General features: G+C 44.8%; 1 protein-coding gene across 3 annotated transcripts in view; it reads right to left on the bottom strand.

Moving 5' to 3' along the window:
• The window catches only part of OSBPL1A (oxysterol binding protein like 1A), a 235,739-nt gene that overhangs the window by 187,776 nt on the left and 25,956 nt on the right, over positions 1-22,007 (bottom strand). For all 3 annotated transcript variants that reach the window (XM_032293166.1, XM_032293167.1, XM_032293168.1), the window contains exons 3-4: positions 13,351-13,436; positions 11,939-12,013 (exon numbers count right to left, since the gene is read on the bottom strand). In XM_032293166.1, the coding sequence (XP_032149057.1) occupies positions 11,939-12,013; positions 13,351-13,436 (161 nt within the window). The remainder of the gene's footprint in view (positions 1-11,938; positions 12,014-13,350; positions 13,437-22,007) is intronic.

Below are 22,007 nucleotides of genomic sequence, written 5' to 3'. Positions count from 1 at the left end.
CCAGGACACAGAGGTTGCAGTGAGCCGAGATCTCGCCACTGTACTCCAGCCTGGGCGACAGAACTAGACTCTGTCTCAAAAAAATAATTTAAAAAAAAGTCATGATACCATGTCCAGTTTCTGGACCTGAGTCAACTTTGGACACAGAACTATTTACTGAAGGGGAGGCCAGACCCTCCAGGGAAAGATTCTGCAACACCAAAGCAAACATGCACTGTCATGAATTCCCCAGACCATTCCCAAAGGGACCAATGATCATTTACTCAAGTAACTGTACAGCAGGGAAAGAGGGGCCCAAACGTTTCACAAGCTGTTAGATCTAAGGTCCAAGTTGGCAGTGACACCAAGAGATCCGAAGTATCATGAGGCCCCTGTGTTAGAAAGGGGGCATGCATGGGAGTGAGGTTATAGACGGCGCCCTAGCCAAGGTCTGGCTCACAGTCCATGCACTGGTTGGGTCCAGAAATACATCTAGTGGTCATTCTCCTAGTCCCTGAATGTGAAATTGGAATAGACACACTTAGTTATTGGTGGAACCCTCACACTGTCTCCTTGGTCTGTTGTATAAGAGTCAAATGGAAGCGACTACCCACCCCCAGCCACTGGCCAAGACAAATGAAAACCAATATTCCATATGGGAAGGGATGGCAGGAATCAGTGCCACCCTTAAAAACCTAAGAGAATGCTAGCCAGGCATGGTGGCTCACACCTGTAATCCCAGCACTCTGGGGAGGCCAAGGCAGCCAGATCACCTGAGGTCAAGAGTTTGAGACCAGCCTGGCCAACATGGCGAAACCCTGTCTCTACTAAAAATACAAAAATTAGCTAGGTGCAGTGGCAGGCCCCTGTAATCCCAGCTTCTCGGGAGGCTGAGGCAGGAGAATCGCTTGAACCCAGGAAAAGGAGGTTGCAGTGAGTCAAGATTGTGCCATTGCACTCCAGCCTGGGAGACAGAGCAAGACTCTGTCTCAGAAAAAAAAACCACCTAAGACAATGCAGGGGCCATGGTCCCTATCATATTTCCATTTAATTCACCTGCCTGCCACTATAAAACCCAGATGGAATGTGGAGGATGACAGTGAACTTCCACAAACTCAACCAAATAGCGACCTCAATTACAGCCAGTCTTCCACCTCAGGTACATGGTATGCAGTAACTGATAGGGTAAATTTATTTTTTCTATCCCTATTAGGAAAATAAAATCAAAGACAGTTCGCATTCACATGGACAAGAGTATACATGTACAACCTGCCTCATGCCATCTGGGAATCTGGCAGCAAATCATGCTGGTCCACTTTATCAATGACATTGTCAATCAAGAAAAATGATGAGAAAAGTTTCAATCATTTTAGATTTATTTGCCAAAGTTAAGGACACACGCCCAGGAGACAGGCATCTTTCTCCAAAGATGATTTTTGAGGGCTCCAAATTTGAAGGGGAAAGGGAGGGATATTGAGAAGTACACAATTTCCAGGTAAGTCGGGGGGCGGGGGTAGAAAAAAACAGTCATTCATGCCTCTTTCTGGCTCTGTAAATCTGCATTTTTTACGTAAGATGACATAAACAAATGCGGCGGAAGAAAAACGCAGGGAATCTGCATTCTACATAAGACAACACAAACAAAAGGGGGCAGGGGAACAATCAGATATGCATTTGTGTCTGGTGGGCTGGGTTGACTGCACCTGTAAAGATAAGCTATAAATCTGCATTGCTCACTAGGAATTTCCTTATGAGCAAAATATGGGGGGAGGTGTGTAGCTTTCATCTTGTAGCTATCTTCTTTAGGCAAAAGGGGGAGGCAGGTTTGTGTGACCCAGTTCCCAGCTTGATTTTTCACTTTGACTAAATGAGTTTGGGGTCCCAACAGTTCCTTTACTTTCATAACATCATGCCAAGAGAACCAGGAGAAGTGGCTTCTTCTCCTAGAGGCTAGACTGTTCAGAGCCTTGGTAAGACATATCTGATCCAGAGGGTGGGAGGTACAACTTAGGAAGAAATCAGGGCCTTTTCCATGTCAGTCAGTCTTTAGAAGTTCACTGGTCTGGGCAATGACAACACACTTCCTCACAAGTAAAGAATAAATTACTGCATCTCGCACTTCCCATAACAGAAGGGAGCACTGTGCCTAGTTGGCTTCAATAAGTTTTGGGGCAGCTTATTCCACACCTAAGGATAATGCTCTGATTCATATGCTAGGAGGCACCAAAGGCTACCTGAACATTGGGGTCCTTGCGTCCAAGGACCAGCAGGCAAGAACAGTCACCATCTTAGCAGATGTAATTGAACTTGATGAGCAAAAAAGTAGGGCTGTACACAATGGGGACGTGGAAGAACAGGTTTAGCACACAGATGAGAAAGGTAGGTGTCTCCTGGTATTCTCTTGTCCAATTTTGATGGTAAATGGACAAGAGCAGCAATTCCAGCTTAAGAAGGGCATGGTATTCAAGGGGGACGAGGGTTTCCAGAGAAGCCTGTATCTGTGACTGACCATCCCAGGGTATAAAGGCCTGGTCTCTCATCCCCAACAGGGACAACCTTGAAGCATCATCTCTTCTGCAAAGCCTTGCACACAGCAGAAAGACTGAGGCATCGCTGGAGACTGAGCTCCACTTGACTCGTCCACTCCTGCCCACTTCTTCCCCACCCCAGCCCCCTTCCACAAGTGTGGTGCCACGAGCACTCCATAAACCTGCTGCCCACTCATCTTGGTTTCAGCTTCCCTGAGAACCAATCTAGAACAAATGACATATATATTTCAAGGTAGTCATTTTCAATCAAATGAAACAATAGATGTCAAGTTGCCTGGGCATCACCTGACAGATAGTGGGCCTTTAATAAATAAACATGAGAGATGATCTCCCAGGAAACCTAAAGCCGAGGATTGTACATATTTTCTGTATGTTAGGTGAGAAAGAATGAATTTCTGAGACACAGAATGCAGAAAGCATTTATTTAATTTATTTACTATTTTGGAGACAGGGTCTTGCTCTGTCATCCACGCTGGAGTGCGGTGGTGCCATTACAGCCCACACGCTGCAGCCTCACACTCCTGGGGCTCAAGCGATCCTCCTGCCTCAGCCCCTGGAGCAGCAGGGAGTACAAGCACATGCCATGCATCCAGCTGATTTTGATTTTTCTAGAGATGGGGGTCTTGGCTAGGCACGGTGACTCACGCCTATAACCCCAACACTTTGGGAGGCTGAGACAGGTGGATCACTTGAGCCCAGGAGTTTCAGACCAGCCTGGGCAACATGGTGAAACCCCGTCCCTACAAAATACAGAAAATTAGCTGTGCACAGTGGCACACGCCTGTGTTCCTAATTCCTGGGGAGGCTAAGGTAGGAAAATCGCTTGAGCTCTGGAGGTGGGGGTTGCAGTGAGCTGAGATTGCACCACTGCACTCCATCCTGGGTGACAGAGTGAGACCCTGTCTACAGAGAGAGAGAGAGAGAGATGGGGAGTGGGTCTTGTTATGTTGCCCAGGCTGGCCTTGAACTCCTGACTTCAAGGGATCCTCCTGCCTTCCCCTCCTGAGTAGCTGGGATTATAGGTGTGAGCCACTACACCTGGCTCTGGAAGCATGTGTTCTTAGCTGGGCATGGTGGCTCATGCCTGTGATCCCAGAACTTTTGGAGGCTGGGGTAGGAAGATCGCTTAAGGTTTGAGACCAGCCTGGGCAACATGGTGAAATCCTGTCTCTACAAAAGATTTTAAAAAATTAGCCATGTACCGTGACACACGCCTGTAGTCCCAGCTGGAAGAATCCCTTGCACCCAGGCATTCAAGACTGCAGTGAGCTATGAGGGCTCCACTGCACTCCAGTGTGGGCAAAAGCATGAGATCCTGTCTCTAAATAAATAAAAATTAATAAAAGTATTCTCAATTCTGCTAAACAGTCAGTGCCACAATCCAAATATTTATTTTACATACCACATCCCTATTTTAAACTGATTTGAAAAGGCATAAAAACTTCAGAATTCTAACTGCATCTGAAAAATAAAGAAAGGAAAAAATACTAAATATAGTATTTTTAAATTCTGGTATTCTGATTTTTACCAAAGAACACTAGGGGGCACTAATGTACCAAGAAAAGCCCAAAGGGCCCTCAAAATTTGGGGAGCTGCTTTTTGGAAACACACAGAGTTTCGTTCTTGCCGCCCAGCTGGAATGCAATGGCACAATCTCAGCTCACTGCAACCTCCGCCTCCCAGGTTCAAGCGATTCTCCTGCCTCAGCCTCCCGAAGTGGCTGGGATTACAGCCACCACAATGCCCAGCTAATTTGTTTTGTATTTTTAGTAGAGACAGGGTTTCACCATGTTGGCCAGGCTGGTCTTGGAACTCCTGACCTCGTGATCTGCTCATCTTGGCCTCCCAAAGTGCTGGGATTACAGACGAGAGCCACCCCACCCAGCCCCGAATCCCTTTTCAAATGAATCACAGGATCATAAGGTATTTTTAAATTATCTTCATGATAAATGATCACATAGGAATAAGATAAACTGATTCTTTTCATGAGAACAGTTAGAAGTTAAACTTTTTGTATAATTCAATCATGCTTAGATATTGAGCACATACATTTTTAAATGTTCCCTATATAACACAATCATGTAACTTCAACTAAATGTTATTTTCTAAGAGAAAAGATAAGAAATACAGCAGATCTTCAAAATACACATTTCTTTCAATATCGTTTCATTGCAATGTTCATGAGAAAAACAAAAAAAATTGATTCCTGGAGAGGGCCACTGTGTGTGTGGAGTTCACATGTTCTCCTGGTGTCCATGTGGGTATCTCAGGTACTCTGTTTTCCTCCCACACCCTAAAGATGTGCATGTCAGGTGAACCAGCATTTCTGAACTGTCCCAGTGTGAGTGTGGGTGCGTATGTGAGTGGCCCTGGGACAACACGCATCCTGTCCAGGCCTGGATCCCCCTGTGCTCCCTGAGCTACCAGGATAGGTTCCAGCCACCCTGGCACCTGAACTGGAATAAATGGGTAAATAATTAACTGACTTGTTTTTACTAATCTTTCTAAAAGTATGAATAGCTCACATTTATTTCAATGGTTAGTATTAGAAGTGCTTGCTCTTTACTTAGAAGTGTAATTTTATTTTCTTTTTTGACATAGAGTCTCACTCAGCTGCCCAGGCTGCACTGTAGTGGCATGATCTCAGCTCACTGCAGACTCAACTTCCTGGGCTCAAGTGATCCTCCCATCTCAGCTTCCCGCATAGCTGGGACTACAGGCACATGCCACCACATCCGGCTAATTTTTATTTTTGTAGACGTTAGGTCTCACTATGCTGTCCAGGCTGGTCTTGAACTCCTGGGCTCAAGCAGTCTGCCTGCCTCAGTGCCCCAAAGTGCTGGGATTACATACATGTACTACCACACCAGGCAGTGATGTTTTCTGCGACTAGAATTATGCTGTGGGAACTCAACTCTTGTTTATATGCATTGGCCTATGATAAAGTTGGTTTCCTTATACATCATTTATCCAAAAGTTAGTTTCCAAAAATCTACCATTGACATTAAGTGAGGACTTATTGTATATATACTGATGTTCATGTCAAACTAAGGTCCAATTTAGCATGGTCTTATGTTCAAAGTTCAAGAAAATGGCAGAAATGGCCAAATCTGTAAAGAGCTGAGCATAGATAAATGAACTTATTTGATCTAGGTAATTATAGAGAGGGAGGTAAAACTTACTTTGTGCTCATGGAGGACACAAAAAAACAAGACGTGATAATTCCTTGCTAGCAAGATTAATGCAACTTAGTAGCAGAGTTAAGACACAGACAACAGGCTGGGTACAGTGGCTCCCTCCTGTCATCCCAGCATGTTGGGAGGCTGAGGCGGGCAGACAGGCAGATCACTTGAAGGCAGGAGTTCGAGACCAGCCTGGCCAACATGGTGAAACCCTATCTCTACTAAAAATACAAACTATGGTGGCACACGCCTGTAATCCTAGCTACTCAGGAGGATGAGGCAGGAGAATCACTTGAACCTGAGAAGCAGAGATTGCAGTGAGCTGAGATCGCACCATTGCATTCCAGCCTGGGCAACAGTGGAAAACTCCATCTCAAAAAAAAAAAAAAAAAAAGACACAGACAAAGATAACACTAATACAATTAAAGTGCTGTACTGTGCCCAGGAAATATGGAAGAGTATAGTTTCCTTCCAGATACATGTTAGGAAAGAATTTATAGAAATAACATTTGAGCAGCACTTTGAATGGGTAGATCTGGGCCATGTGGAAACAGGTGACAACAGAATTTTCTTAGGTACATAGAAAAGAATGAGAAATACAAGGCTATAAAGGGGAACAGCAAGTAGTTCACATAGCCAAATCGAGCCATCTGCAACTTATATCTGAAACCCCACAAAGTCAAACATGGAAATTATCCACAACCTTTATTGTTTATTATAAAAGGTTCTTTCTTCTCAGCTTATGTTAAGACTCCAGATCTGGTTCATAAGTATCAATTTATAACAAATAGACGAGAGTTGGATAAAATCTACTAATTCAAACATCCTTAGCACATACAGAATCGACTCATGGTAACATATTAAAAGTTAGTTAAATCTAGTCATTAGAATAATGAAAAGTGTGAAACAATATAATAATAAATGCATTCTTTAACTCGTGATAAATTCACATAAGGCTTCCAATCATGGGATTACGAAATGGCCTTTAGGTATCATGTTGGACTACGGACAATAATCAGAATAAACAAGAAATACACTCTATGCCATAGTTAATTTTGCATTTTAAATAATCAAAAATCATTCATATGGGGCAAAGCAACTTTTAGCTATGAAAAGAGAACTGTTTTCCTGAAAAAATGAGTAAAAAGCTGGACAAAATTATCAAAACGAACCATTTCGTGGTGCTGGATATCCATTAAAGAAACAAACTGAGAGGCAGTCACTCCAGAGGAACTGCAGGAACTTGCAATAAGAACACTGGGAGTCTTTAGCTTTCTAGCCATAGGCTACTACTCCTCCCCACTTCCCCAAACAAGTTTGACCAGGGCAGGCCTGTCAGTGAAATCCAGCAGTTTTGCTGCCAGAGGAACTGACTTAAAACAAAAGGCAAAAACCCAGTAAAAGTAGCAAATACAGCAGGAAACAAATGAGAATACCTACATGCTTGCTAGCATGAGGCTGCTTTTCCATTAACGTGTATGAGCTTTCTGCTGCTGCTGTTAACAAATGACCACAAACTCAGTGCCTTAAAACAACAGAAAATGTGTTACCTCACAGTTCTGTGTTTGAGAAGTCCAGAGTGGGTCTCCCTGGGAAAAATCAAGGTGTTGCAAGGTCTCTAGGGGAGAATTCATTTCCTTGCTCTTCCAGTTGCTAGAGGCTGTCCACATTCCTTGGCTCACAGTGCCCTTTCCTCCAGTGTCTAGACAGAAACACTGCATCTTTCTGACATTCCCTCATAGGCACATCTCTCTCTTATAATCTCTCTCTCACTCTCTTTCTTTCTTTTTTTGAGACGGGGACTCACTTGGTTGCCCCGGCCAGAGTGCAGTGCTGTGGTGAAATCATGGCTCACTTCAGCCTCAACTTCCCAGGCTCAAGTGATCCTCCAACCTCAGCCTCCCAAGTAGCTGGGACTATAGGTGTGCACCACCACACCTGACTGATTTTTTTCTTTTTCTTTTTTTTTTTTTGGTAGAGATGTGGGGCTCAAGTGTCCTAACCTATCTTAAGGTTAGCTGATTAGCAATCTCAACTCCATCTGCAACTTTAATTTCCCCTTGCTGTGTAACCTAACATACAAGTTTTGGGGATTAGGACATGAATGTCTTTGGAGGGTCATGATTCTGCTTACCACATAGGCAAATGGCACAACAGCCTAAAACAAGACAACCCTGAAAACGAAGGAACTGGAGGAGTAGATAAGCTTCCCAGGCACCCCAGGCTGCTGGGAAACTCCAAACATCTGCAGGAGTAAAGAGAGGGGGCCTTGCAAAAGTCAGAGCAGAGGAAGAAGTGAGAAACGCCTGGACGTGAAAGCACCCTCCAGCCTGCACACAGATCCATGGGCAGAGCACAGAAGCCCAAGGGGATTGAATAATGGAGCCCATTGCTGACCAAATACAGCTCACCACTGAGCTACGCAGATGCAGGAATGAACCCTAAAATACTATGCTGAAAGCCAGGCACAGTTATGCATGTCTATAGTCCCAGCTACTCGAGAGGCTGTGGTAGGAAGATTACTTGAGCTTAGGAGTTCAAGCCCAGCCTAGGCAATATAGCTTGTCTCTAAAAGAAACAATTTTTTTTTAATTGTTAAGTTTTTTTGTTTTTGTTTTTGTTTTTTAATGTGAGCAGAGATATTAGCTGACCAGACTCACTCCAGATTCCATGGATTAATGCCAGGCTGGTTAATACATTTAACAAAAGGACTGCAAGATCTGTATGTTGAAAACATCAGGCCAGGAGTGGTAGCTCACGCCTGTAATCCCAGCACTCTGAAAGGCAGAGGTGGTTGGATCACTTCAACCCAAGAGTTCGAGACCAGCCTAGACAACATGGCAAAACCCCATCTCTACAAAAAATACAAAAATTGTTCGGGCATGGTGGCTCACACCTATAATCCCAGCACTTTGGGAGGCCGAGGTGGGCAGATCACCTGAGGTCAGGAATTTGAGACCAGCCTGGCCAACATTGAGAAACCCCATCTCTACTAAGAATACAAAAGTTAGCCTGGCCTGGTCGCACATGCCTGTAATCCTAGCTACTTTGGAGGCTGAGGCAGGAGAATCGTGTGAACCCGGGAGGTGGAGGTTACAGTGAGCTGAGATAGTGCCATTGCACTCCAGCCTGAGCGACAGTGCAAGACTCCGTCACAGAAAAAATCTATACAAAAATTAGCCAGGCATGGTGGTAGGCACCTGTAGTCCCAGCTACACGAGAGGCTGATACAGGCGGATCACTTGAGCCTCGAGGCTGCAGAGAGCCACAGCTGCATCACTGCACTCCAGCCTGGGTGACAGTGAGACCCTGTCTCAAAAACGAAGAAAAAAGAAAAAAAATACTTCAAATATTGCTGAGCAAAATTAAAGAAGATCTAAATAAATGAAGAGGTTTCATGTTCATGGATTAGAGGAATCCATATAGTTAAGATGACAATTCTCCACAAATTAACCTACAAATTCAAGGCAACACAACAATCCTTATAGAATCTCCAATAGGTGCTTTTACAGAAGTTGACAAGATGATCTCAATACTTATATGAAAATGCGAAGGACTGAGAATACCCAAAATAACTTTTTAAAAGAAGATCATAATTGGAGAACTTACACTGTTTAACATCAAAACTTAATTATTCACACCTGTAATCTCAGCACTTTGGGAGTGCCTTATTACAAAGGATATTACAAAGGATACAGATGAAGAGATGCATAGAGCAAGGCATGGGGGAAGGGCACACAGTGCCCCTATACTCCCTGGGGTGTGATCATCCAAGAACCTCCATGTGTTCAGCTACCCAGGAACTCCTAGAAATGAGATGGGCAAACACTTGGGCCCAGGAGTTCAAGACCAGCCTGGGCAACATGGAGAAACCTCGTCTCTACTAAAAATACAACAAATTAGCCAGGCATCGTGGCGCACACCTGTAGTCCCAGCTTCTCAGGAGGCTGAAATGGGAAGCTCACCTGAGCCTGGGAGGCAGAGGCTGCAATGAGCTGAGATTGTGCCACTGCCTTGCAGCCTGGGTGGCAGAGTGAGACCCCGTCTCAAAAAAAGAAAAATCCAGAAATAAACATTTAAATTATGGTCAATCGATTTCCAACAAAGGTGTCAAGGGAATACAATGCAAAAAGATTGCCTTTTCAATAAAAAGTGAACAGAAAACAAAAGGTGGCATATCCTTACGGTGGAATATCATTCAGCCATGAAAAGGAACAAACTACTGATACCTGCTACAGCATGGATGAACCTCAACAACATTATGCTAAATTAAAGAAGCCAGACACAAAAGTTTGTATGATACTATTTACAAGAAATGTTTAGGCCAGGCGTGGTGGCTCACACCTGTAATCTCAGCACTTTGGGAGGACAAGGCAGATGGATCATCTGAGGTCAGGAGTTTGAGACCAGCCTGGCCAACATGGTGAAACCCCATCTCTACTAAAAACACAAAGTTAGCTGGGTATGGTGGGGGGTGCCTGTAATCTCAGCTACTTGGGAGGCTGAGGCAGGAGAATTGCTTGAACATGGGAGGCGGAGGTTGCAGTGAACCGAGATCATGCCATTGCACTCCAACGTGGGCAACAGTAAGACTCAGTCTCAAAAAAAAAAAAAAAAAAAATGTGGCTGGGCGCGGTGGCTCAAGCCTGTAATCCCAGCACTTTGTGAGGCCGAGGCGGGCGGATCATAAGGTCAAAAGATGAAGACCATCCTGGCCAACACAGTGAAACCCCATCTCTACTAAAAAAAAAATACAAAAGTTAGCTGGGCGTGGTGGCACGCGCCTGTAATCCGAGCTACTAGGGAGGCTGAGGCAGGAGAATCACTTAAACCTGGGAGGTGGAGGCTGCAGTGAGCTGGGATTGCGCCACTGCACTCCAGCCCGGCAACACAGTGAGACTCTGTCTCAAAAAAAAAAAAAAAAATGTTTAGGAAAGGCAAATATCTAGTATCTAGAGACAGAAAACAAATCAATGATACCCGGGGGCATGGGAAGGGGGCAGGGGATGAATACAAACAGGCATGAGGAAACTTCTGCGGTGACAGGAATGTTCTAAAACTAGATTTTGATGATGTTACACAACTGTGTAAAGTGTAAAAATCTCTAAAATGCACACTTACAATATGTGATCAAATTATGCTTTTTCTCTGCTCTCATTGCACAGCAAGCAACACTGAAGACTTCTGCGACCAAATGTGGGTCGAGGGCAGCTCTCCCTATCACCAAGCAAGCAATCAGTTCTGCAGCAAACACCAACTGTATGTCCTTCGATTCAATTCTGACACTATCTACCCAGAGTTAGCATCAATCCCGCAGGCTGAGGACTCAGTCCCAGGACTTCTCCCCACCCCTCACACACCAGCTGCAGGTCCAGACCTCCAGAACTTCTATTGATGGGCCTTAAGTTAGGGTTCCCATGACTCCCTGTTTGGGTTCCATTAATTTGCCAGAGTAGCTCACAGAGCTCAGGAAAACACATTTACCAGTTTATTATAAAGGATATTACAAAGGATACAGATGAAGAGATGCAGAGGGCAAGGTGGGGGAAGGGCACAGAGCACCCATGTCCTCCCTGGGGCGTGATCGTCCAAGAACCTCCAGGTCTTCAGCTATCCAGGAGCTCCTAGAACCCTGTCCTTTCAGGTTTGTATGGAGGTTGCATTATATAGGCATGACTGATTAAACCATTGGCCATTGGTGAGCAACTTCCTCTTCAGTCCCTCTCGCCTCCCTGGAGGTTGCAAAGTTGGGCTGAAAGTCCCAAACCCTTGTCCTGCCTTGGTCTTTCTGGTGACCAGCCCCCATCCTAAAGCCCCCTAGGGGTTGCCAGCCATCTTTTTGTACTTTAGTGTACAAGGTCAAAGACCAAATATATATTTCACAATAACACAGGTGAATTTTATGCAATGTAAATTATACCTCAATAAAGCTATTTAAAAAAAAAAAAAAAAGAATAATCAAGAGTTCCCCATTGCTGGAGTGCACAAGCAGAAACTGAATGATCTCCTAACTGGGATGCTGCAGAGTGGGGGTCTCCATGACCTTCATACTTGACCTCACTGTCCGACTCAAAGATCCTGTGGCCTTTTGACCCAAAGTGCTGATGTGTGCATTTTTTGTGTGTGGCTTTCTCCAGTTGCTGGTTAGATGGTTATAACAGAGAAAACAATGGTAACTGCTCTTCCAAATACCTCACTTATAAACATTGAACACAAAATGATTTTCACCTTTCGTCCTGTAAAGGCAGCTCGGTGAAGCGGCGTGTCTCCCATGTCATTCAACACATTCACCTCTGCACCAGCCTAGTAAACATGACCACTTTAAATATCAAGAAACATACAATGGTGAAAACAATTCCTTCAAAATATATCAAAGCCTTAAAAAATTAAAATAGTTAGTATTGTATAGGCGTCACTACTAATAATAATTTAAATTTGTGGTAAAAATAAAAGCCAGCATGGTGGTGTGAACCTACAGTCCCAGCTACTTGGGAGGCTGAGGCAGGAGAATCACCTGAGCCCAGCAGTTCAAGGCCAGCCTGGGCAATATAGCGAGACTCCATCTCATATATATACACACACATATAAATATATACACACACACACATACACACACACACACACATATATAGTAGTGTGTGTGTATATATATATATATATATATATATATATATACCATGAAAGGTAAAAATCTACCTGATAGGTAGAAGAATAAAAAGTTAAAGGTACTTTTCATTAAAAATCTATATACCCTGGCTAGGCACGGTGGCTCACACCTATAATCCTAGCGCTTTGGGAGGCTGAGGTGGGTGGATCACTTGTGCTCAGGAGTTTGAGACCAGCCTGGGCAACATGGTGAAAGTCTGTCTCTAAAAAATACAAAAACATTAGTTGGGCGAGGTGACACATGCCTATAGCTCCAGCTATGGGGGACTGAGGCAGGAGGATCACTTGAACCTGGGAGGTCGAGGCTGCGGTGAGCCAAGACTGTGCCACTGCACTCCTGCCTGGGTGACAAAATGAGACCTTGTCTCAATTAATAAAAAATCTACATACCTTCACTCTACTTTAGAAGCAGTCATATTGAAAAAAGGAGAATGATCTCTGAGTGATATACCACATTTCCTCCATTATTAATTTAATAATTTTTCAAGACAAAAGATGCCATTATTTAAATGTACAGATGAACTGTAAGACGCAACCCAATTTCAGAAATATCAGTATGTGGTAAGTGTTTCGTCACAGAATTAAGAAGTATGAGGTCTTAATTCTCTTTAAATTCAGTGCTAAGAGATTCTGACATTTTTTACTGTTTTTTTTTACATGTGTATTGACATTATTTTTTAATTATTTAAGGCACGCTTTGGTTATTTTTTCAACTGTCACACTCATACAACTGAAAATAAAATCTTCATTAATATGCCCACTTTTGTAATTTTTAAAAGCCAGTAATATAAAAATCTACTGATTAGACATGCAATTTTAATTAACCAGGCTAACCTAATTAAGTGTGTAGAATGATGAACTATTGCTTTAAATAAGTCACTATGACTCAGGTGGCTTTTCTAAGACTTTCATCTTAAAATTTCTGTAACAATAATATTCATTGTAGTCATTAAAAATTAAAGCCATAAATAGACCTTCAAAAGATCCTGGACCACTTGTCTGTGTCCAAAATAGCATGCCAGATGTAGAGGTGTCCAGCCCAAGTTAGACTTACTTCTTCCTAAAAATGGAAAAATATAAGGCATTTTTAGATTATATCTAGGTAATTTTACAACAAAATTAACTTCTCCATAACAAGCTACCTCAATACCCTCCTTTGCAATGCATTGCTGATGAGTGACAGGCAAGATACGTGACCTTGTATAAAGTGTAATGGGTGTAAAGGACGAGAACGCACAAGGTGCAAGATCTGGTGCCACCTTCTGATTCGATGGCCTCACCTCTAAAAGGGTACAGGGAGACACGATGGGGGTTACATTTGAGCCAGATGATCTCAGCAGCTTCTCTAGGGCTCCAAGTCTTTAATCATCTTGCCATCATCAGGTCAAGAGGGGTTTTCTTGACAAATTTCACAAGTAACTCTCTTTGAAAATCTGTATCAGGAGGGTGGATGGAGGAGATGAAGGCAGTGCATGGAAACTCTCTGTACGCCTGTACCACATCAGGAGTCAGTAAAGAATATTTCCTGCAGCACCTGTGATACGGTTTGGATTTGTCCCCACCCAAACCTCATGTCAAATTGGAGGAGGGGCCTGGCGGGAGGTGATTGGATCATGGGGATGGATTTCCCCCTTGCTATTCTCGTGACAGTGAGTGAGTTCCCATGAGATCTGATGGTTTGAAAGTGTGTGGTACGGCCAGGCGCGGTGGCTCATGCCTGTAATCCCAGCACTTTGGGAGGCCGAGGCAGGCGGATCATGAGATCAAGAGATCGAGACCATCCTGGCCAACATGGTGAAACCCCATCTCTACTAAAAATACAAAAATTAGCTGGGCTTGGTGGCGTGCACCTGTAGTCCCAGCTACTTGGGAGGCTGAGGCAGGAGAATTGCTTGAACCTGGGAGGTGGAGGTTGCAGTGAGCCGAGATCACGCCACTGCATTCCAGCCTGGCGCCTGGCGACAGAGCAAGAGTCTGTCTCAAAAAAAGAAAGAAAGAAAGAAAGAAAGTGTGTGGTATGTCCCGCTTCACGTGCTCGCTCGCTCTCTCCTGCTCCACCACGGTAAGCTGTGCTTGCTTCCCCTTCACCTTCCACCGCGATTCTAAGTTTCCTGAGGCCTCCCAATGAAGCTGCCTTGTAAGCCTGAGTAACTGGGGGTCTCTTCTTCATAAATCACTCAGTCTCAGGTAGTTCTTCACAACACTGTAAAAACGGACTAATACAATCTGGAAAGCTGTGAACTCTACAGATAGTGCCTGAAAGTGGAGTCTTTGACTTCAGATAAAGTCTCAGTTCATGAGGATATTGGGTTACCAAGGTGAAAGAGTCCAACCAGGCCAGGACCAAAGTTAAGGCAATCAAGTGTCAGATCCTAGCAGCAGGGCTGAGGAAAGGCATAAACAACTGAGTGTTGCAAAAATGAAAACTACTAATTCAATTTAGCAACAAAGATATAGAGGGCCCTATTTAGAGCTGAGATAGCCCAAAAACTTCCCCAAATTCCCAATCAAACTGTAGAGAATACAGCTCTATCAAATCCCAAAGTCATCTGCCCTGATGGGGCGGTTACAGCCCAATAAAATGTTATTCCAAGGGCCGCTGCAGGGAAGCAGTGATAGCTTCACAGCTACTGTGGCCTGCAGTACCTTACTTACATGACACGCTCCCCTCACTCCTGGATTCCAAGATCTGAACCCACAGAAACCTTGGTCACCAACCTCAGCACACCCACAACAGGCCTCTAACAACCCTCCAAGGGACTGCAGCTGCCAACAGTGTCCCCGGGATTGTTTGCCAGTTACCCAGACTCCTACATCTGTTTCCTCTTAAGTGTGTGCCCGGTGGAACCCCTATTACACAGTCAATAAGTCCCAGAGCCTTGGTCTCTTTCACTGAACCTGGCTTTTGCTTTCTGTTCTTAGTGAAACCTAGCTCATCCTGATAAGGATTCCCCCTTATTCCTCAGGTGGGGTCCCCCCATCCCCACTGTACCTCACTGAGCAGAAGTCGTGTGAACCTCAACAACAAAACTCCACTGCTGGCAGAGCATGGTGGCTCATGCCTGTAATGCCAGCATTTTAGGAAGCCAAGGAAGGCGGACTGCTTGAGCCTAGGAGTTCAAGACCCGACTGGGCAACATAGAGAAATCCCATCTCCACAGAGAATAAAACAATTGGCCAGGCATGGGGGTGCAAAGCTGCAGTCTCATCTGCTCCAGAGGCTAAGGCGGAGGATCGCCAGAGCCTGAGAGGTGGAGGCTACAATGATCTGTGATTGCACCACTGCCCTCCAGCCTGGCCAACAGAGCAAGACCCTGACTCAAAACAACAACAAAAAACCCACTACTGCCTTTGGCTGATGACTTCTCCACTCACGTGACAGCTCCTCGAGGCGTCATTAAGCCAAAGCTCTTATGCATGCCTTCTCTGCTGCCATCTGCCAGCCTCCCAGTGGCCTGCCCCTCACCAAATAACCTTAGGCAGCACAGTCTCCCCCCGCCGCCCCGCTGCAAATCCTGCCATCATCCTCAGGGGATCGACTGCCTATTCGGCACCCTGGTCTCTCAATTTCTCAGCTTCCCTCATTTCTCACAACTGTGCCTCTGCTTAAGTCAGGGACCCACTGCCAGAGCCACAAGACTGGCTGCTGTCATCGCCCCTGGACTCGGAACACAGAAGGCCAGTTTCCCAAGCACTCACAACCTTCCAGCCTGTCCACACGGCTATCCCCTAGACTTTCTCTTCAACTTACCCAACCCCCAGCTCTAATCACTTTCTTTTTTTGAGACAGGGTATCCCTCTGTCACCCAGACTATAGTGCAGTAGCACAATCACAGCTCACTGCAGCCTTGACCTCCTGGGCTCAAGCAATTCTCCCACCTCAGTCTCCCAAGTAGCTGGGACCACAGGCATGTGCTACCATACCCGGCTGATATTTGGATTCTTTTGTAGGGATGGGGTTTTGCCATGTTGCCCAGGATGCTCTCAAACACCTGGGCTCAAGTGATCCTCTAACCTCAGCCTCCGAAAAGTGCTGGGATTACAGGTGTTAGCCACTACGCCAGACCTAATCACTTTCAAATATGTAAATACCCTCCATCTTCACTTCCTTCAATAAATGCAGTGCCTGTTCTTTAATCCCTCACTTCAACGTTTCTGTATCATATCCTCAAAATCTTGGCTTCACTGTAATATATGTCAAGCAGCCTAAAAAAACTCCAAAGCCTGATAAGTACATGAGCCCAGTTTCTCTGTAGCCACACCCAGGTTGCTAACCAACGGTGAAGAAAAACAACAGAGCCCTGTGGATTTACACACCATAAAGTCAGAATCTCACGCTAGCTGAAGGCCCTTTTATAAGGCCCTGTCCAAGCATCTCATATATTCCAAAGAAAAGTAATTCAATCCTTCACTCAAGCCTTTTACCAAGACAACTCACCTTAGCAAATGACATATTTCAGCTTTACAGAGAAAAACAGAAGCTTTCATAGAATTTTCTGAGCTTCCAGCACCAAATCAACCATCCTACCTATATCTACAGGCATTCTGCTAAACTTTCCTCCCAAGGTCTAAGGCTAACTGTTCTTCCTGGATCCTAGAGCCCATCCCTTCCTGCTTCTCAGGTGCTCCTTTCTTCCCTACCTTCAACCTCTCCCCCTTTAGTTGCTGATGGGAAGGAGTAAACACTTGGGTCTCATCCACCTAATGAGAAAACACCAATGAAGCTTCCCTACTCTGTGCTCCCTGGCAGCTACTGCCTCCCTCACTTTCCCCATCCCATTCTACTCACTGGCTCTTCTTTTTTTTTTTTTTTTTTTTTTTAGAGAGACTCTCTCTCTCTCCCCCGGTGGGGTGTAATAGCGCATTCTCTTGGCTCACTACAACTCCGCCTCCCAGGTTCAAGCAATTCTTTTGCCTCAGCCTCCCGAGTAGCTGGGACTACAGGCATGTGCCACCATACCCAGCTAATTTTTGTATTTTCAGTAAAAACGGGTTTCACCATATTGGCCAGGCTGGTCTTGAACTCCTGACCTGGTGATGCGCCCGTCTCCGCCTCCTAAAGTGCTGGGATTACAGGAGTGAGCCACCACGCCCGGCCTCACTGGTTCTTTCTAACCTAACATTCCTTCCTGTCAACCCCACCCATTGCAGATGAGGCTCATCTCCCACCAGGTCACGAACACTGTTCTCAATTTTTATCAATAGGTGCTGTCACTGGGTCCCAGGGAGGCAGGTTTCCACCATCGCTGTATCACTGGACAGCACAGCCGTATTCTTCCCTGGTTGCCACAGCCCTGGACCCTGTGGGGTCCTCTCATTTCTCTGGCACTACTTCTCCATTTCCTTTGGAAAATGTATCTTCCCTGACTAGTCCATTATTGGTAACTTCAAAAATGGTGAGCCTGGCTTGATGGCTCACACCTATAATCCCAGCACTTTAGGAGGCCAAGGTGGGTAGACTGCTTGAGGTCAGGAGTTCAAGATCAGTCTGGGCAATGTAGTGAAGCCCTATTTCTACTAAAAAATACAAAACTCAGCTAGGCGTGGTGGCACACACCTGTAGACCCAGCTACTCCAGAGGCTGAGGTGGGAGGATCACTTGAGCCCGGGGATTCAAGGCTGCAGTGAGCCATGATCACACCACTGCACTCCAGCCGGGGTGACACAGCAAGGCCCTGTCACATAAAAAAAGAAAAAGAAAAAAAAAAAGAGGTATTTCTTGACCCTCTTCCACTACTTCTATTGTTTCTGTGTTGTTGACTTCAAAATCCATATTTCCATCTCCAAAGTGTCCACCAGACATCTCCATCGGGATGGGCAAGGGTTCCTCATGCTCAGAAAGCACAAAGCTAAACTCACCTGTCATCCTCTGTACACACATTCGCAGGAACCACTGGGCCCTCCCACATGTGTGTTCACAATGGATGGCCCCATCATTCCCCTCACTTCTCACTCAACAGCAGCTGTGCCTTCCTTTCTCCTTTTCACCCCATATTCAATTAGCTCGAATGACTCCAACTCCTAAATATTAATTACATCTACTTTTCTCCATTGCCACCGCTTCTGCCCCCTCATTCAAACCACATTCCTCTCACTTCCTGTGATGGCTTCTGACCTGGTAGCCTCATGTCTAGTATTTTCAAATGGGATTCTGGATCAAGAAATCAAAATTTCCAAGATCCAGTTGGGCATGGTGGCTCACGCCTGTAATCCCAGCACCTTGGGAGGCCAAAGCGGGCAGATCACTTGAGATCAGGAGTTGGAGACCAGCCTGGCCAACATGGTAAAACCCCATCTCTACTAAAAATGCAAAAAGCCAGGTGGTAGTGGGTCCCTGTAATCCCAGCTACTTGGGAAGCTGAGGCACAAGAATCGCTTGAACCCAAGAGGTGGAGGGTTGCAGTGAGCCAAGATCATGCCACTGCACTCCATCCTAGACAACAGAATGAGACTCTGTCTCAAAAAAAAGAAAAAAAATTTCCAAGATCCTACATTTACGCTTAAAATATTTCAAACAGGTTTTACACTCTTTAACTACTTATGGATATCTAAAAGGATGTGTTCAAGGAATAGGAAATTTCAAGCTTTGGTGTATTTACAAGAAGAGCACACTATAGAGAATATTAAAACACTAAAACACCAGCAGATATGATTGGGGAATATTCAAATAACTTCACATTTGGACCTTCCAGTAGAGTGACAGCAGTACACAGAACTGTGTGTTGAGAATGCCAAAGTAAGACTTAGTTTGCTTCCAAAATGTATTGTTTCTTGGAATATCATTCATGGAATTTACAAAAAGCATATTATGCATACAAGCATATTAATATTTATTTTATTTGCAAGAATGACTCTACTAGCAATAGACAGGACCAGGAACACGTACTTGTAACACAACACCAGCTGCTAGTACAACTAATTATATCCTCCTCTCTTAGACCCTAAAAAACGATGACCTTCCCATTCTACTCCCATCAGCTCTTCTTTTCCTTACTTGCAACTTGACATCAGTGGATTCCTTCCAAAGAGTAACATATCTGTGTTGAATGTTAAGCTTTAATTCTTACAGGTAGATTACAGTAATTTATACCATGTCCCCAATTTGTCATGATTTGGAGAAACAAGAAAGAAAGGAAACCAAGAAATGCCAGGAAGGCACCGCCACATGGAAACACTATTCGGGCCCGGTCTTGCCTACCCCTCCCCACTCCCTTGAGAACTGCACGTCATCTGACTGTGTCATCTTCGGCATCAACCCTTCAAACTGCCCTTAAGATAAAGTCTGACTGACAGGTATAATGAGGTGAAATTGGAAAAAAAAAAAAAAAATTAACGTATTTCTCAGTTTTACATTTCTAAGTAGATGACTTTCTCCTAATTAGCCTGAGGCAACCATGGGCAGAGGTGGGAAGGGGAGATGGAAAAGGGTCACTGAGGATGAGCAAATATTTTGGCATTCAAAATAGAATCTTGAGGGAAAGACACAGAGCCACTCTTTGCTGAAGAATAGGGGGACATTTTATATATTTTTTATTTTTTAACTTTTTTTTCCCTCAGATCATTCTCCATTAACAAAGACATATACAAATTCCTTTAACCAACTCAGTTTCTAGACAACCCAGATTGCAAAGATACTATTTCTTCCCCCCTGAGGGTGAAGTCATGAGCTTTGCTGCTCTGGTAGAGGAGGAGGAAGTAGACAAAAGAATAAAATATCCCTCTGAAGCCAGCCTTTCTGGGACTGCGGAACTGTGGAAGAGAAAAAGACAAAAGATGACACATGTGGCTCTGGATCTTTTTTTTTTTGAGACAAAGTCTCACTCTGTCACCCAAGTTGTAGCGCAGTGGCATGATCTCAGCTCCCTACAACCTCCACTTCCCAGGTTCAAGCAATTCTCCTGCCTCAGTATCCTGAGTAGCTGAGATTACAGGGATGTGCCACCATGCCCGGCTAATTTTGTATTTTTAGTAGAGACGGTGTTTCTCCATGTTGCTCAGGCTGGTCTCAAACTCTCGACCTCAGGTGATCTGCCCGCCTTGGCCTCCCAAAGTGCTGGGATTACAGGTGTGAGCCACCACGCCCATCTGTGGCTCTGGATCTTAAATTCAAAAAGTAGGATACATTGAGGGGACACGGAGAACAGGCAAGCTGCTTCTGAGAGGCAGGAAAAGCACCCCCACCCAGGTTGCCCATCTTAGCACTCCTCTGCTAGGTGCCACATCAAAGCAGACTCAGTAAGGTGGCATCAAGAAGGCTACATTTTGGCTAACCAGAGCTGCTCTAGGTTTCCCCAGATCACTAAGCCCGTATGTGCCACTCTCCCAAGAAGGGAACAGGAGTGTGTCTGCACTGAACCAGCAAGTCTAGGCCAGGTGCCAGATGAAGACGAGCCAATAAGAACCGGCATGAGAGTCTCCTGATACTGCCAAGGAGTCTTACCTGTACCACATGACACACTTAGAGACGTGACTTTGACTTTATACCTGAGTTTCACATCAGTTTCCAACGCTTCAGGAGCACCAGGAAGACAAGGGTGGCTGAGAAACCAAGCCAAGTCATGGATTTGAGGAAACCCTGCTTCTCCACTGCACAAACATACAGCAAGGCTCGCCTTTACACTCAAACACCAAGTTAGAAGAAATAGAGGGGAAGGGAGATCAAGACTTTATCAAAGGGGTTACTAAAAAAAGTATGGCCAGATGCAGTGGCTCACACCTATAGTCCCAACACTTTGGGAGGCTGAGATGGGAGGATCGCTTGAGATCAAGAATTCAAGATGAGCCTGGGCAACATAGCAAGATCCTTCTCTACAAAAATTACAAAAATGAGCCAGGTGTCGTGGTGTGTGCTTACAGTCCCAACTACTCTGGAGGCTGAAGTGGGACAATGGCTTGAGCCCGAGGTCTGAGGCTGCAATGAGCTGTGAGCATGCCACTGCACTCTGGCCTGGGCAACAAAACAAAACCCTGTCTCAAAAAAAAAAAAAACTGAAGTACCCAAAGACTAACGTTTACTCTCCCCCCACCTCCCAAAACATGACGGGGTTTATTACAATACCAGAGCCATTTTAGAGAACACATTTTATTTCTCTGCACCTTGGATGCAAGATTGTGATGTACTGGCCACTTTGCTACACAAGGCACATGATGACTTGGCTGCTATGTTGTTTCTTCTGCCGTGAGCCATTTTTTCTTCTCTATCATCACCTGGTTAACTCCCACACTCTTTCACATTTCACCTTAGAATCGTTTCCTCCGAGAACCTAATTCTTCAAGTTCCAGTTCCACACCTCTCCCACAACATCTGCACTTCCATATCCTGGTGTGTATTTTGTAATGCAGATGAGTCTGATCTATTAATCTACTAGACTAAGCTCAATTAGGGCAGGGAGCCCATCTGCCTCTTCATCATTATCTCCAGGGCACACAGTAAACACTCAAATCTGCTGAATCAACTGCAAGGTCTTCAAGAAGAAAACAAATTATCATAGGCTGCATCCTGTGGGCTAGGGTCACCCTTGTAGCTTGTAGTATTTGGGATCCATAACAATTTTAAGAATGGACCTCCACTCTCTCTGACTTAGAGGGGACTGGGAGAGACATTTCTTCCAATCTGTGGGGTTCTTCCTGG

Source organism: Sapajus apella, unplaced genomic scaffold (assembly GCF_009761245.1).
Source record: "Sapajus apella isolate SASKATOON/1434 unplaced genomic scaffold, GSC_monkey_1.0 scaffold29, whole genome shotgun sequence".
Taxonomy (NCBI): Eukaryota; Metazoa; Chordata; class Mammalia; order Primates; family Cebidae; genus Sapajus; species Sapajus apella.
This window is presented reverse-complemented; position numbering and strand designations above follow the sequence as displayed.